The sequence below is a fragment of the Zootoca vivipara genome, chromosome 2 (assembly GCF_965207765.1).
Source record: "Zootoca vivipara chromosome 2, rZooViv2.hap1.1, whole genome shotgun sequence".
Classification (NCBI taxonomy): Eukaryota; Metazoa; Chordata; class Lepidosauria; order Squamata; family Lacertidae; genus Zootoca; species Zootoca vivipara.
This window is the reverse complement of record NC_142584.1, coordinates 56,343,147-56,360,085: the sequence shown is the minus strand read 5'-3', so window position 1 is coordinate 56,360,085 and position 16,939 is coordinate 56,343,147. Positions and strand designations below refer to the sequence as shown.

The following is a 16,939-nucleotide window of genomic DNA, read 5'->3' as shown; positions in this document are numbered from 1 at the left end:
ACCCATAAGTTTGTTCAGCTCCCCTTGCGGCATGGCTCGGAAGGCTTCGTTTGTTGGTGCAAACACTGTGAAGGACCTTGGCCTGTTCAGCGTTTCTGTGAGGCCTGCAGACTGGATGGCAGCCACTAGAGTGCTGTAGGAAATACACAGAGAAAATACGCATTTAACGCTCAGGCATTTTCAAAGAGCAGTTTAAAATGTCACGGCTGAAATAACAAAGAGGTCCAGCACAGAGCTCCATATATGTCCCAACGTGTACATAGAACTCCCGAGCTAGTGGGCTTCTCTGTTCCTTTCGCCAGAAGAGAGAGCTGTGCATAGGGAACCCTGATGTGCCTGCAATATATTATTGGGGAGGAGCAAGGAGCTCTTAAGCAAAGACTTCCCAAAGAGAACTGGCTGGACACTGCTGGAAACAGGATGCTGTAGACCTTTGTGTTGGCAGTTCACATGTCCCATTAGAGCAGCAGTGCAGGGTGAGGCACTCAGGCGCAGGAGCCAAAGATGGCTTTCCAGGCGCCTCTCTTTGGCCCTGCCACAGGCCACACCCTCCTGAGTACTTTTCTCTGGCCGGAATATGTTCTTGAACTCTGATAATGCTTCTTGCTTGCCTGGAAGGAGGACAGAGGAATGTGTGTGGTTTGTTGGAATATAACCTACTGTACCAAGGTGAGCGTCACACCATTGCTCTTCCCACTTTTGCATCTGGCTACTTTGCAAAAAGTTCCCCACTGCAGTATTAGAGCAAAAGCACCCCAGTGGCTCGACTGGGTGCTATTTGCATTCAGGTGACACAGTTCAATCAGCTTAGAAACCTTGACCACCGCTGTCTTTAATCATGAGCTCTTTTATCTGCAAAAGCGAATTAATACTGCCCTACTGCACTTATTATTAAAGAGGAAAAGATAAAGTACAAACACTTAACACGGAAGGAATTATAATGAAGTTAGGATCTACCGGTAATTAAATTGCAGCATTGGTCCGTGTTCAATTACTTGCGGGCAATCCTAACCCTGGCTGCGTAGCACTGGGTCTTAAAGGAGAGGCGGAACCAGGGTTGATGCAGCAAATGGGCTTGAACTGGAGTTCCTGCCACTAAAGCTGCATAGGATCTAGTAAATCCTTGGTCCCCACCAGCTCTGTCATCTGTCAACATCTCCAGGCAGAAGAAGAAGAAGAAGAGTTTGGATTTGATACCCCGCTTTATCACTACCCAAAGGAGTCTCAAAGCGACTCACAATCTCCTTTCCCCTCCTCCCCCACAACAGACACCCTGTGAGGTGGGTGGGGCTGAGAGACTTCAAAGAAGTGTGACTAGCCCAAGGTCACCCAGCAGCTGCATGTGGAGGAGCGGAGACGCAAACCCGGCTTCCCAGATTACGAGTCTACCGCTCTTAACCACTAAACCACACTGGCTCTCCAGGTCCAGGAAAGACTCCTGTCTGAAAAACCAAAGAGCTGCTGCCAGTCAGTGTAGACAATATTGACCTAGATGGACTAATGGTCTGAATCTGTATATGACAGTTTCCTATGTCTGTCTACCATACTATATATTTTTTTTTTAAAGGCTTAAATCAGATAATTGATTTTTAAAAAGGCTGATTAATATTGGTGGGTGGTGTTCATCTGACCGATAGATGATCCTGCATGCTATACATGAATGGTCATGGTTCTCACTAAAGCAAAACCACTTCTCCTGCTTCACTGTTCTCACACTCACGATACGAACTTAAAATGTCACCTGAAACGATCATCCGCTTTGAGCACATCCATAACGGTGCCAAGAGGGGGAGTCAGCACCTTTTCCATACTGAACAAGGTTCCAAATCTTCCTCTTTTGTCGTGGGCAGCAATGCAGGCATTTTCGATGCAGAGAGTCTACAGGATGGATTGGGTTTTAATTAAAAGCATCACAGAAGTTTTAAATGATTTAACTTTCCACACTAGAGACCCTGCACATCTTGGTCTATTGCGTGAGGCCTAGAAGCACTTGAACACCAATTGACTAGTAAATCGGACATTCCCCCAAGGCTAACAGTCTCTTGACTGCATGCTGATCAAATGATTTAAAAGGCAGAACATTCACACAAATCAGCTCAGTGTAACACTACAGTGGAATCAAAATCCAGTGTTGTGTGAAAAGAACTTTCCAATGCAGAAAATGAAGGAACCAGCTTGTTCATCTATACTGAATCACCAGGCCTTGTTCTACTGTGAAACCCACTGAATAATCTTAGGTCAAACACAGGATTGCTGTGAGGACAGAAATGAAATAACCCCATTTAAACTGCTATGTATGAGTACCTGGTGAAAGGATTTTATTTGAACCGATTGTTGTTGTTGTTATTATTGTTACTACTATTATTTCCCTACCCTTCCTCCCAAAGGACCCCAGAGCAACAACCCCACTTTGAGAAGTTAAAACTCAAACTGGGAGGAGTAATTAAATGGCAAACATACATTGCGGTACACAAATACTCTCAGTTGCTTGCCACTCAGAGTTTCTAGTTTCTGTCCATGGAAAAGGTATTTAGAGGAAAGCTGCTCTTTAATAATGTGATCCCGGAGCACGTTCCTGTCTGGTGTAGGAGTCTGATCTGCAAAACAAAATAAAGCCAAGAGTCATAGTTTTATAACAATGCACCTAAAGCATGCTGTTGTTTAGAATTTTGTTGGAAAATGCATGTTTCAAAGTGAGTCCCCTGCGTGACCCTCCCCCACTGCAAAAAGGGCCGGCAATTGCTTTCTTTTAAAATGTAGTCAAGTGTCTGCAAAAACAAAATTTGCATCTGCAACCCATGTGGCTACACAGAAAACGTGCTGAGGGAAAAATTGTGATTCACACCAGTGGGCCATCCTTGTGCATCACTCCAATAGTTCCTTAAACTAAAAAAAATAAAAGTGTTTTTTATAATAGAAGAGAAAATGCTGCTCTAGTCAACACTTTCAATTTTTCAGTGCAGCATGCACAATTTCCTTTGTAGCTCGTGGTTCCACAGTATGAGGACCAAGGATACTCCATTGCCTCTTTCTCCCTCCGTGTTGAGAGCCAAAAATCAATGTTAGTGCCAATGTATTTCAAAACAAAGAAATTGCCATTCAGCTTTTGCAACAAAAGCAACACAGAATTCTGTGGCACTTCAAAGACTTAACAATGTTATTGAAGCGCAAACTTTTGCACCACTTTGTCATAAAGTTCTAGCAAATGTTGATCAAGCTCATTTTTTCAATCGCCTTGGGTGAGAGATAGCCTGAGGTCCACATGACAGCCTCAGAGTTCTTGAGAGGAAAAGCAGGACCTAAAGGTAACATTTAAGTAGAGAGTTCCTGTCAGAGCAACTGGTACCACTGAGTCAATCTGTAGTGAGGAACCCGTGGCCTTCCATACATTGCTGGACTCCCATCAGCCCCAGCGAGCATAACAAATGGTCAGAGATGACAGGAGATGTAGTTCAATGAAACCGGGAGAGCCCTGGTTTCCCCACCTCTGCTGAACACCGCCCATTCATTCCCCAAAGCCAAAACACACCATGAGCTCCTGTGACAAGAACTGGGTGTTGTGTTGACAAGACAAAAGGCAGGATTCCCACCCCACCCCCATATCTATCATTTCAGAGTGGTTTCACACACACTGTAATGTTCATTCAATCAACACCAGGTACCCCTATACTATGCATGAATTAATAGGTGACCCTGTGGAAACAATGTGAATTATTCCACTGATATGTATACATTCAGAAGAATGTGGATTCTTTCAATCAGGCAGAATTGTGAGGTCCCCAGAATCTAGTCAGCGCAAATGAAGATGATCTTTGGGGAAGCAGCATGCCTTTACAGTGCCAATATCACACTGCTACATACTGTAACCCAGACTGGCTGGTCCCATATGTGATGGGCATATTCTGCATGCATTAAAGCTACAGCATTTTACATTCGCTTTTACAGTCATGCATTAGAACCAGAATAACACCAAAAAATAAAGAGATGTGACCTTTACTTGCAACTTTACAAGCTCAATTTGACTTTCAACAATAAAAGGAAGCTTTAGAGACAGCTCCAGGCATGCGGAGTGGATTATACTCTCTCCTCCTCTCCAGTCATCAGTGTCACACACCACCAGCAGTGCCCACCAGAGAATGGATTGTGTCCTGAGTTGATTGATGCTTCTGGTTCTGCTACTAGGCAGATTAGAGTGCAGATAAGTGCCAGAGCTTACCTGTGAAGAAAGAATTGATGGGGGCAAGAACTGTCAGCCGCTCATTTCCAGTGAGATGCGAACTGAGGCCAGCTCGTCTGAAAAGGTCCATAGCCTTTGAAACGTCGGAATCCTGACCCAGCTCCAACAAAGTTTTAGCTGCAATTTAAAAAGAAAAGATGTTAACATAAGTCTCAACATTAATATTTATTACAGAAGGGGTAACTGATGAATGACCAGAGCAGGGATCAGCAAACTTTTTCAGCAGGGGGCCGGTCCACTGTCCCTCAGACCTTGTGGGGGGCCGGACTATATATTTTGAAGAAAAAAATGAACGAATTCCTATGCCCCACAAATAACCCAGAGATGCATTTTAAATAAAAGGACACATTCTACTCATGTAAATTGGGCCAGATCCGGCCCTCGGGCCTTAGTTTGCCTTAGTTTGCCTACCCATGGACCAGAGCTTTAAATTAAATTAAAATATGCAACAAAAATATGTGTATTCTATTACAGATTCATTGTGTGTGTGTCTTTTAAAAATGAGGCTTTATGGTTCATTTTACATCTCCATTTCAACGCTCATGCTGTGCTTCCACTATCAAAAAAACAAACCCAGAAAGATTTGGCATTTCCATTCTTTATTTTGTTGACACTAACAGGCACCCCCAAACTGTGGCCCTCCAGATGTTTTGGCCTACAACTCCCATGATCCCTAGCTAACAGGACCAGTGGTCAGGGATGATGGGAATTGTAATCCAGAACATCTGGAGGGCCGAAGCTTGGGGATGCCTGACATTAAGCTTATTTTTAATATTTTTTCTCTCTGTCGAATACCTTCATGTATAACCTCATTTTAGAAGTGGGAAAGCTACACTGTGGAAGACAAGGGACTCAGATGGAACATCAGCTGAACTGACATGGAATTAGGCCAGTCACAACTGGGTCAGGTAGTTGTAGTGCATTCTCCATATATTCAAATAAAAGAATACAATTGAGGGCAATGAGCAGGGGTGTTGCTTAAAAGGTATAATCAAAAGGTACTTAAAATGGGTATACTTTATATGAAGAGATGCTTCTGGGCAAGTTGGCTGGTGTCTCATCTGCACTTTGCTTTGCAGTGTGCACTGCTATAAGCAATGGAAAAAACCTACAAAAATGAGCAGGATGTCCAACCCCGAACACAAAGGAACTGGAGCTGAGGCCCTGGGGGTCATCCCCAAACAACAGCCCTGGCGGTTAAGCTGCACCGTTCACACTGGCAAGCTCACCAATCTTGTCTGAGACAAAATCATAATGAGAAAAAGGTTTACCAGAGTCTGGGATGAGTAATTCGTTGACAAAGTGTATCACGCCATTGGTCGCAATGACATCCTTGTTAGCAATGATGGGCCTTCCATTAAGAGTCAGTTCGTCGCCATTGCAGCCGACGTCCAGCATGTTACCCTGCAGTGTTTCCATTGATAAACCAGCAATAATGGCTTCTGCACACATAGCCGTTTTCAAGATGTGATTGCTCAGCAGGTCTACGTGGAAACAAAATATACCAAGCAGATTGGAAAAGAGTGAAAATCCCTTTAATTTTTTTTAAAAGGAAAGATATAGTGGCTTGAAAATTGCTACCAGTGTGTCATAGGCTATGGAATGAAAATTAATGTGTCATAGGCTATGGAATGAAAATTAAGCCAAACAACAAGGTAGCACATTTAATCTGCTCATCCCCCCCCCCCCCACAAATGAACAAAATACAGCTTAAAGATTTGTTTACAGCTCAGTGTTTCAATTCAGGGGCAGTGTTTGTAGTCTGCTGTATGTACATATGCACACTAATTGCAAGCGGCTGGAGACAAGGAAAGTAAATAGTACAGCTTTGAAGCCAATTAGCATCATTGCAATGTCCTAATTTAGCCACAGAATCTGGTACACTTGAGATATGTACGAAGTTTCCCTGATGGTTTCCAAAAACATTTCCACTTTGCCAAGAAATGAGTTCAGGAAACTCATCTGCAAAAGCAGACACACACTTTTTAATGGAGGTATGGTTTTGATTTTTAAATTGTGTAACGGTTTTTCAAAATTAGTTCATTGTGACTTTTGCTGCTTTATGCTGAACTTAAAACTGTTTGATTTCATGGTGTGAGATGCCCAGAGGGGAGAGGGATTTAATAAATAAATAAATTTCCAAATTTTTCTTCCCCCCACGTTTGATCAAGACCTGCCAATGTTGAGCATTGTTCTCCATTTCAAGGCTCAAAGACCTGGTTTATTTGTGCTTTAGTTTCCTGCTTAGGAGGCGAGTGGGTAGCCTTGAGTTTGGTTTGGTGTTTTCAAAACCAGCTTGCTATTGCTGCATAGAACCAGGCTAATGCTCATCTAGCACATCGTCCAATGTGCTGACCAACTTGCTATTGCTCATCCAGTTCCCCATGGAAAGTGCTGATGAGCTTGTTATTGCTTATCTAGTTCTCCATTCATCTGAGCTCCCTGTCTGCCTTCTGGCTACTGACTCAGAACAAATGCAGCTTCTTCTTTTTTCCATGGCCTTCTCTCTGCATTCCTGCCTTAAAACCATGGGGTGGAGAATGAGCAGAGAAAGGCCACCACCATAGCAGCGGGTCATGCAAGCAGAGCACTGGGCTATGGGGATTGAAATCGGCCTTCTCTTCTGTCAGCTGTCCTTTAAAACCTTACTGGGAAGGAGAGGGGGAGATGGTGGGGAGGTTGGTGCAGTGCAAGTGCGCCGGCAGAGCCAATCAGGTGCTCCTGCTGGTACACATGCACCAGTTGGACTTCACCACATTGTCCCTCCCCTTCTCCTTCCCAGTAAGCAGCAGCAATGCAGCTGTTGAGAGTTCAGCACAACGCCCATTTGCTACTAACTGTAAGGAGAGAAATCAGAGAGAGAAAAGATTTGAGGTCAGCGGTATGTCACTTTCAACCATTACAAAAATATAAGTTTCTCCCCACCCCTTACCCCTGAAAAAATTAACATTTAACCTTGCCTTTCAAGATATGGCAAAGTTATAAAATCATCAGTGAATTACACAGCAAGAAAAAGTATAGCAAAATTCCAGAAAAATCATCTGACCCAGATTCATTACTAACATTACACCATGTTTACTAGCTGGAGACTTCTGGCAAAACCGTGTACAGACCCCTGGAACGAATTAAGTTTGTATCCAGAGGGTCCACTGTATGCTGCTTAACTGTAGAAAAAAAGTCAAAGTGGTTTACAAATTATATCTATGTACAATGGACATTTCACAGCTGTTTACCTTTCAGAGCTTCTGGGTCTCCTAGGATCCTGGTTAGGGTTTCTGGTGGGATCTTCTTAAAGGCTTCATTGGTTGGAGCCAGCAATGTAAACTGGCCTTCATTTTCCAAAAGATTGTTGAGACCAGCAGCTGCCACAGCAGCCTTTGAATAAATACAAAAGAAATGGAGTTAGGCATGTTAGAAAGGAAAGAATCCAGCAGGGATACAAGTTAATAGATTTTCAAGAAAGTGATCTCGCCCTAAATGGGCATCAAAGGATATATTGGGTTATCTATTTGAAATGTACTTACTCTCCTGTTGTTACTGAGCATATTTTTTTAAAGATGTGGAGTTGCCGATGAGAAAAGCCCCCCCCTAGTCGGACGGAAGGAGTTCTGAATGCGTTCGGAGGATTTATGAGCTGTGACGCACTTTAAATTGGAGCAGCGACCTGAAGCTAAGTTCAGCTATAGGGCAAGGAGATCCATTAATTTACCAAGAGTCTATGGTTTGATGTTTGGGTCTCCTGCCTGGAAAAGCTGTAAATTCTATAATGATCGTAAATCTTCATGGCTATGAGAGAAAAGCGAAAGTGATTTGAGCTTTTTAAGATGGCGCTACTTCGAATTGCTTCAACGCAACAGGAGCTCCATTAAGAAGATTTATGGGGAGGCTGGACTGATTAACTCACACAGGAGAAAGAACATCTGTGAGACTTTGTTTGATATTTATATCAGCAGCTGGGAAACAATCGTGAAAGTGGAAAACATCTATGTGACTGTAAGGGGAAGATCTGGATTATTATGAACTTGAAGGACGATTTGAACTTTAGAAAAAAGACGGCAGTGGACAGTTGCGAGGAATTCCCAATTTCTTGAAGCATGGGAACCCAAATAAAAAATTCTTTAGATGATTTGGCATAACATTCGGTCTGATTGATATATATATGTGTATAATTTGAAATATTGAATGTGATATAATTGGTTTTAATTGGAAAATTAATAAAAATATTTTTTTTTAAAAAAAAAGAAATGTACTTACTCTCAGGGTTTCAAGACTATCTTCAAGCTCAACAACTTGAAGGATGCTGTTTGTTGTTGTGGAAATGACTTTGTCTATCAGGTGGACCACTCCGTTGGTGGCTTGATGGTCAGCCTTCAACAACCGAGCACAGTTCACTGTCACGATCTGGGGAACACAGGGACCATACAAATAAAAACTAAAGCTAGTACAGTATATGATTAACATATTATATTATGCCAGTGGAATAATTGGTCAATAGCTGGTTTAAAGAATTCCACGTATCATTTTCTCTATCATTAAGTCTCTGTGTCCTTAAGAGGAACAGGGGGGATTCTAAAGGTTGTCTATATGGATCTGTGAGAGCCACCTTGAAGGATCCTAGTGATTTGAAAGTCAGTTCCATCCTTTTAATAAGTCAATAAATAAGTTACTCATTTATTCTTATTTTTAGAAGTGTCAACCAGAACATGAGCTCATAATGGTGGCTGGCCCAAAGCCTTCGGTTACATCACTCACCCCTTATACTGGGAAAAGCCAGTTCATATTAATACATCTGGTAGAACAATTAAGTTGACCATCTATAATAGAAGCAAAATAATATCCTGAGCTCTTTAAATAATATTTGGTACATATTAATTGTCCTTGTGGTTTCAGTTTTCCTTGCAGTTTTACCAAATACTCACTCCATTTGGATAATGATGGATCTGTACATCTATATTTTGGTACATTGAAGGGAGAGTTGTTCCATGTTTCAGATCATCCGTAAGAACTCGTTTATTCACCATATGGTAGCGAAGAGCATTTAACAGCTCAATGTTAACATTGCTCACCAAAGAATCCAACATTTCCTGAGAAAAAGCAAATGAGACCAAATACTCAGTTCCACTGAGCTTATTCTCACAAAGCCATAGATCCCAGTGCTTGACTAATAGTACCTGACTATTTCGACCTGCTTCTACATCGCAAGCACGAAGGAAATATGCTTAGACTGCAACTGCCGCCCCTACAGTGAGGGCTAACAACTCTGTCAGTGGAACAACATACAATTGCTGGGAAGATTCCTTGACTGCAGCTTCTTGTGTACAGCTCCCCAGGTGAAAGGGGAATGCATCCTCAAGCTAGCAATTGTGATAATTGCACTACCTAGCTCCCATCCAATGAACTGAGCCCATTGTGAATAAAATTATACAATGTCTTTCCTCAACCTTGGGTCCCCAAATGCTGTTTACAACTCTCAACATCTTTGACCACTGGGGTTCTGCTAGCTAGGGATGATAGGAGCTGCATTCCAGCAACATCTGGGACCCAAGGTTGAGAAAGGTTGTTCTAGATCAGGCATCCCCAAACTTCAGCCCTCCAGATGTTTTGGACTACAATTCCCATCTTCCCTGACCACTGGTCCTGTTAGCTAGGGATCATGGGAGTTGTAGGCCAAAATATCTGAAGGGCCGCAGTTTGGGGATGGCTGTTCTAGATCTTACTTTCAGCTACTGGCAGCCTTTTGTATTTTCTGCTTTAAGAGAAGTCATTTCATCTAATCATCCCTCTTTCATCCCTCTTATGAATGGCTATGGGAGGCACAGGAAAAGAAACAGGGTAAAAGATAAGCAGCAGTGCTCTTGAAAGTTGCAAGGGTTAAAGAACACAGAATGGGAGCTTGAGTAACTAAGCTGCTCCACTGGTGGGGCAGTGTTGTGGGCAGGCCACCTGCCCTCCTGCACACAGTGGGGGCAGGACCAAGCCCCTGGGTCCTTGGGGAGTCTCCAGCCGCATCCCGGCCCTAGCCAATCCCCCCTAGCTAATCCGGCTGGCTGGGGGGGGGCGTGGCTTGGGTAATTTAAGCAGCTGCACGGCCAGGGATCTCCCTGTTTTCGCCTACCTCGTAGCAATTGTCACAACTTTTGTAAGGTTTGGCAGTTAGGCTATGGTAAAACCTGGTTTGGGGGAGGGGAGGGGTGGCCATCACCTGCCCCTCCATTTTTAAGGGTGTTCCGTTAAAGGGATCCGGAGGTGTGGATCTTGTCTGAAGCCCAGGTAGGGGCTAGGGCCATGACATGACTCCGGGGGAGCTCTTAGTTGATGTACATCAACAGGACTCCCCCTATTGGTGGTTGACCCTTACTGGACTACCTGCATGGCGGGTAGGAGTCAGATATAGTCAGTTCAATTCCAATGTCTAAGCCAATACCACTCACATTCTGTAACCAATAAAGTTGTGGCCTTTATTTGCCCATTAACCCAAAATACTGCATTGAGGTGTGATTATTAAACATACGGGAGAGGCCTCGGGGTCTTGACATGCAACTAGGAGCCCCACTGGATTTGGCCAAAGGCCCATGTAGAGCAGCATCCTGTTTTCACAGTGCCCAACCAGATGCCTATGAGAAGCCATCAAGCAGGACCTGAGCTCCGGATAACTAAGTGTGATCCCAATAGTTCCTTTATTTAAATCATTTGCATATTGCCTTTCATTACAAAGAAATATCACAGTGGTTTATGGAACAAGAAAACACCACATTAGAAAAGGTAACGATGAAATAATATATAACAATGTTTAAATGTGAATATATGTATAATGATATATTTTAATCATGGTATCTGAATATTCTTATTCCTTCATTTAAAATAATGATTCCAATCTTCTTACTGTGTCCTACCCACTTTGCGGATAGGCCACCTCTATTTTTCATGATCTCCTCAACACATTCAAAGTTTTGGAAACTGAAGTGACACTTATTCTTACGGCAGGCAAGGACGCCCAGGCTTCATTGGTTGGGGCAAAGATTGTGTAGCTTCCAGGGCCTGTGATTTCAGCACTCAGGTTAGAGCTGGCAGAGTAGAGCTGTGTGGTTGAAGCCCCAACAATTCCAAGTGTTTCATATAGGTTGGAAAGAGGCAAAGCTGTTTAAAAATAATAATACAGATGACATTTCACTTTGACAAGGCAGTAGCATAATCATAACATTTAGTACTTCACCATAAAAATGCATATTACATGGAAATGCTTGTAAGAATCGCCCAATGACCCATTTTTTAAAACTGAAAAAGCTGCTTTGCGAGTGGAGAAATAGCAGGGGGAAAGCAAACTTCACCCTTTCTCCACCCACTATCTTCCTATGCGAAATTGCTCTCCTAAGCAGCCTTTGTTCCCTATGCATTTTCAAGGGCATGTTCACATCTGCCCTAGAAAACGCATGTTTGAAACAATTTGGTGGCAGGGAAGTCACTAGGAGGGACTATTTGCAGCAGGCAGTGAGTGTGGGTAAAGGGTTAAGCACCCTTATCCTCTCCTGCTGTTTCTCAGCTCCAAATGACACCCTCCTTGGCAAAAAAGGAAAAAGGGCTGTCCTGGTACCATTACATGTACTAGAGCAGGCATCCCCAAACTGCGGCCCTCCAGATGTTTTGGCCTACAACTCCCATGATCCCTAGCTAAGAAGACCAGTGGTCAGTGATGATGGGAATTGTAGTCCAAAACATCTGGAGGGCCGAAGCTTGGGGTGCCTGTGTAACTAGAGAGTAATGTCCAGCATGTTCCAGACATGACAGAAGGCATGGGAGCTAAAGGAGGCAACTGAGATAACAATAGATATGTTTGTGCAGATTACAGTGAACTTAGCAACTGCCTTTTGCATCAAACCAAGGCTCCATCTTGTCCAGCATTCTATTCCTAATAAAGGATAAAGCTGGGCTCTCTGTGGGCAGTGACAAGGAAACATATTAGCAGCAATGACAGACTTGCTCACAGCCAGGTTATAAAGAAAAGAAAAGGGAGGTGAAGTTCAAACCTCATACTCCATGCTTCCTGCGGCCACCCTTTAAGATTGCTTAACTTTTAATGCTAATTTACTAGCAATTTGGTGCATGGGACATTTGTTTATTAGCAGCTACTGCTGCAGAGGCAGACAAACTGGACTCTACCCACCCTGAGGGTGCTTTGGGATGGGAAGGAAGATGCAGAGCATGAAAATCCTCACTACTACATATTTTACATGGCTGTTTATTTGTATACATTTAAATTCTTTATATATGGATGTTTTATGATGGCCTATACTTGTATAAAGGTTCGGCAAAGTAAGTAAGATATTGTGTTTAATTTGATATTGCTGCTTAATATGTACCATGATGTATTGCTTCTTATTATGAAATGTATTTATTTGGCTGTTTCAATGTTTTGTATTGTATGGATATTATGTACTGACATATACTGTGCATTATGTTTTATGTTGTAAATGAAGGGAGGTATATAGTTTTTTCAAAATAACTTAATAATGGTCAACCAGCTGCTTCTTGCAAGCCCACAAGCAGGCACAGAATGCAACAATCCACCCCTCTTGCTTTCCCCAAGTAACTCATGTTCAGAGGCATGCTACCCTTGATTTCAGGTAGTCATCATGCCACCCTACATTCCAGATAGCCATCATGAGTAATAGTCACTAATCAATGGGGAATAATGGATTGGGGAACTCTAGGGGGGAGGGAAAGAAAAATGAGCAGAATTGCCAAGACTGCTTGCCTATGGGAGGAATAGGTATCATGCAGACATCAACAGCAACCCCAATGGTGACAGGAATGATGGGGAGAAGGACGGTTTGGGTTGAATATTAGGAACTTGCCTGCACCATGCTCATTTTAAGATGTTGTCAAGAAACAATTTGGGCCCAGAAGAGTAGTAGCTCACCACATATTCATTAATCAGTGAACTACATCTAGAGTGATATCCAATATTAGTTGACCCATTTATACCAACAGTTCTAAGTAACTTAAGTGCATTGATTTCAATGGGTTTCATCTGCATATGACTAACACTGGATTTGCCTTGTTGGTTACTGGCTGCGTTCTGTACTCCCAAAATGTAATGAGTAAAGCAGCCTGGGGATTAAATGAGCTGCTACTACTCCCATCATAATGTCTGGATACTATACTAGGCAAGACACCTCCTCCTCACTGAAAGCTACCTGTGAGGCTCACTGGCTGAATCAATGTATGCACTGATGCTCCCACACCATCCCAAATTTGCACAAGGTATTAGTTTGTACTTCAATTGATTTACCAGCTGGACAGCCTTTTTCCCCTGGAACTTCTTCATATCCTGGACAACATTCGTAGGTAATCATTCTGCAGTGAGAAAGAAATGCCGCATAGTCAAAGCAATGGCTAGCTGTCATGCCAGTTTCAATTGGTTGCATGGCACAGAGCTCCAAAAGACCATACCAGAGCATACCATAGATGGAAGATCACATTCTTTGCATGAATGGTGAGCTGTTTCTCACAAGCATATCAGGTGCTGAATCTGCCAATGAATATTTGCTGAAGCATTTAGGTTTACTGTTTTTCAGCCTTTTGTGCTATGTTTCAATCGCTCTGTTTATTGGTGTTTTGATAGTTTCTTTACTGATTTATGGGTGTGGTTGTTTGTAATTTAAAGTAAATCATAACAAATGATGCTTAAAAATGATGCAGTGTGTGTGTGTGTGTGTGTGTGTGTGTGTGTACAAAATTAGAAGCAGAAGGCTGGGTTTTAATCCTCCCTGGCATGCTAGTTGTTCACATGAAGGCTATTTGGATCATGGGGCGGCAATCAGACACACAACCTTAAGTAGCACAGTTTAATCAGGCAGTATTGTGACTTTTGAGTGGATGGTTTGTTTTTAAATTGTAGCACAGGTACCCCCCCATTCTATGCATTTGACCTCCGTTCACATATAGACTTTATATTGTGGTCCAAACGCTTGCCAGTGATTATAGGGATGGCTCATACAAGTCAAGTTTCCCAGCTGAAGATGTAATAATGCTCACACCTACCTGAACTGGAATGACCTTTCTACTTGCAATTCTCATCATGACAACACTCAAAATGGGACATTGCAATCACAGCAACAGCCTATGAGGGATGCATGTGTTTTCCTTTCATACACCACTTCCTCACCATAAAAACAGGCAAACACAATCCTTCCCCCCCCCCATAAAATTTTATTAAGGCTTTTCATAATACAATACAATTAAAAAAAATCTAAATAAAAACATAAAGAGAAAGAGAAAAGAAAGTACAGAGTCATCGCTTTAAGTTAGATCTTAATCCTCGTCTCACACAGAAAGAGGTGGACCATCCCAGCTCTCATCTGGGAGCTTCCCATTCTTCCCCCAGTTTCGCACCCTGGAAGATCTTCACTTTCCTACCTCTCACACAGGGTCCTTCACCAACCATCCATCACCTTCATGGGTGTATAAACGCAGAAACTGAGACAATCTATTTTCACATACACATAGGCTTCATTGCGGTCCATAGACCCAAAATAAACAGTACAGCGATGCCATACATCAGCAGTTATTAAGCTCTGGGCAGCCTTACTGGCCAACAGAGAAACTTTAGCCTTCCAAGAGAAATTTTGCTATGGCCAGTGTAATAGTATCAGGCTATCTCTGGACTACAACTCCCATCATCCCTGACTATTGATCATGCTGACTGGTGCTGATGGGGATTGTAGTTTAACAAAATATGGAGGGACACAGGTGCCTCACCTCTGCCTTGGAGCTTCCAGCATCCACTTCTTCTTCTTAAATCTTAAAGGTGTTAAGTCGCAGTTCTATACTTGCTTACCTGTGACTACCTGTGAACTCAGTGCTGCTTACTTCTAAGAATCAATGTATGGGGTTGTGGCTTTCAATTACTTTGTTTAGCTGTGGCGTACACAGCCTCATGAAGAACAAGCAGAGTGTTTGGTAACAGTCTTTTGTTTCCACTTTAAAAGGAATGAACTTGCAAGTGCTGTGTTTTGTTAGCAGATTAAGATATTTTGGGAACCACTGGCCTTGTACACCACATTTAATCACTGTTTGGATAACATTGTAATTCCATTATGTTTATTATCTTAACGAAGCAACCTAGTGTTTTCTCTCATGGGCCCACCAGTTCTGGAATATTACTTCTTCTCCTTGAGACATACTTTTTGCTTCCTTGGATCAAATTAGAGCTCTCAGCCTTAAAAATTAGGAATTAATTATTCCCTTGGTGAAGATGGCCTCATTTATCCCCTGTACTTATTTGGATGGGCACAGGGGACACATCAATTATGTTGTGAGCAGAAAGATAAGTAAAGCAGCAAATGCTCTTCTGCGATATAAACCAAGCAGCTAAGCCAATTAGTTGTGTTCAGAGGCTTTAGAGAAAAAACAGAAGCTGGTCAATTGCACACACTAATGAACTGTCTGATAGATTTAATAGCTCTTGGCTTGCTCTTTCTCTGCTCTTGAATGCTATTAAATGAAGTCACCATAGTAGACCACACTTTAATTAAGCTACAATTTATGTACCAACTTTTTTTCACTTTACAAAAAATGCTTCCTACATTAATGCATTTTTTTTAAAAAAAGGCAGCAACAGACCATGCTTTAATATTCATAAGGAAAGCAGGTTCATGATTTCCCCAGGGTTGTATTATTTCTAGCTTTACAACATTTAGAAGAGACAATTTAATTTCAGTGACAAAAATACAAAGAATAATAGTGTGTTGACTGCTGACCTGAGTTGTAAAATTGGTTGAAAGGAAGTATACCCAAGAAGAAACACACACACACACACACACACACACACACACACACACCTCTATATATATTCTGGGGAGGGAGGTCAAGGGTAAAACTATTTCATATGTCATAAAAATGAGCAGGGGAAACACTATTGAATGAAACAAAGTTCTTCGAGGTAATTAAGATTTAGCATGTAGCAAATACCTGTACATGAGTTATACTGTAGAAGCAAATAAATTATGTGTCATAGTTTCCAAGCAAAATTACACCAAAAAATCCAGACTGATTGTCTAGACGTTATATATTCCATGTGGGAAACAGTTAAATTGCTTTCTTTGACTTCTAGAGATCTCAACACCCCACTGGTACAACTTTTCAATCTCATCTACCCTACTTTCTCTTTAGCGAAAAAAAACACACACACATACTTTGTATTCCTTAATTGTTCTTTTTGGACACAAAAGAGCCAATTGTATATTCTCTCAAAGTCTAGACAGCACTTTGGTTCAAAACTGGAATAAACACAAAGAAATGATTAAAGGCAAGTCCACCCAAAGTTTAACCTAAAGAATTCTCGAGAACTGACGTCGTTTCCCAAAGGCTTATTTATAGAGAGATGGGAGGTTAATGAAGTGCGGCTAATAGGCCAGGAACCTAATGTACACAAAACTCAGGAGGGCAGTCTTAATGTGGAGGATCTGCTTGGGAAGACCCTGCAGAGGGTAAGAGAAGCTGTGGAAGTGACCTCAGCTTCAAAGGAATTGGCAAGAGGCCTGAAAGAACTAATAGCAATAATTTATAAGCCACTGGGTTAAACCACAGAGCCTAGGGCTTGCCAATCAGAAGGTCGGCGGTTCGAATCCCCGCAATGGGGTGACCTCCCGTTGCTTGGTCCCTGCTCCTGCCAACCTAGCAGTTCGAAAGCATGTCAAAGTG

General features: G+C 42.3%; 1 protein-coding gene across 1 annotated transcript in view; it reads right to left on the bottom strand.

Moving 5' to 3' along the window:
- Nucleotides 1–16,939, bottom strand: part of TGFBI (transforming growth factor beta induced) — a 43,064-nt gene that overhangs the window by 10,977 nt on the left and 15,148 nt on the right. Inside the window, exons 3-12 of the mRNA XM_088661932.1 lie at nucleotides 13,527–13,591; nucleotides 11,217–11,374; nucleotides 9,157–9,321; nucleotides 8,492–8,638; nucleotides 7,471–7,612; nucleotides 5,509–5,721; nucleotides 4,217–4,354; nucleotides 2,461–2,597; nucleotides 1,742–1,878; nucleotides 3–133 (exon numbers count right to left, since the gene is read on the bottom strand). Of these exons, the coding sequence (XP_088518058.1) occupies nucleotides 3–133; nucleotides 1,742–1,878; nucleotides 2,461–2,597; nucleotides 4,217–4,354; nucleotides 5,509–5,721; nucleotides 7,471–7,612; nucleotides 8,492–8,638; nucleotides 9,157–9,321; nucleotides 11,217–11,374; nucleotides 13,527–13,591 (1,433 nt within the window). The remainder of the gene's footprint in view (nucleotides 1–2; nucleotides 134–1,741; nucleotides 1,879–2,460; nucleotides 2,598–4,216; nucleotides 4,355–5,508; nucleotides 5,722–7,470; nucleotides 7,613–8,491; nucleotides 8,639–9,156; nucleotides 9,322–11,216; nucleotides 11,375–13,526; nucleotides 13,592–16,939) is intronic.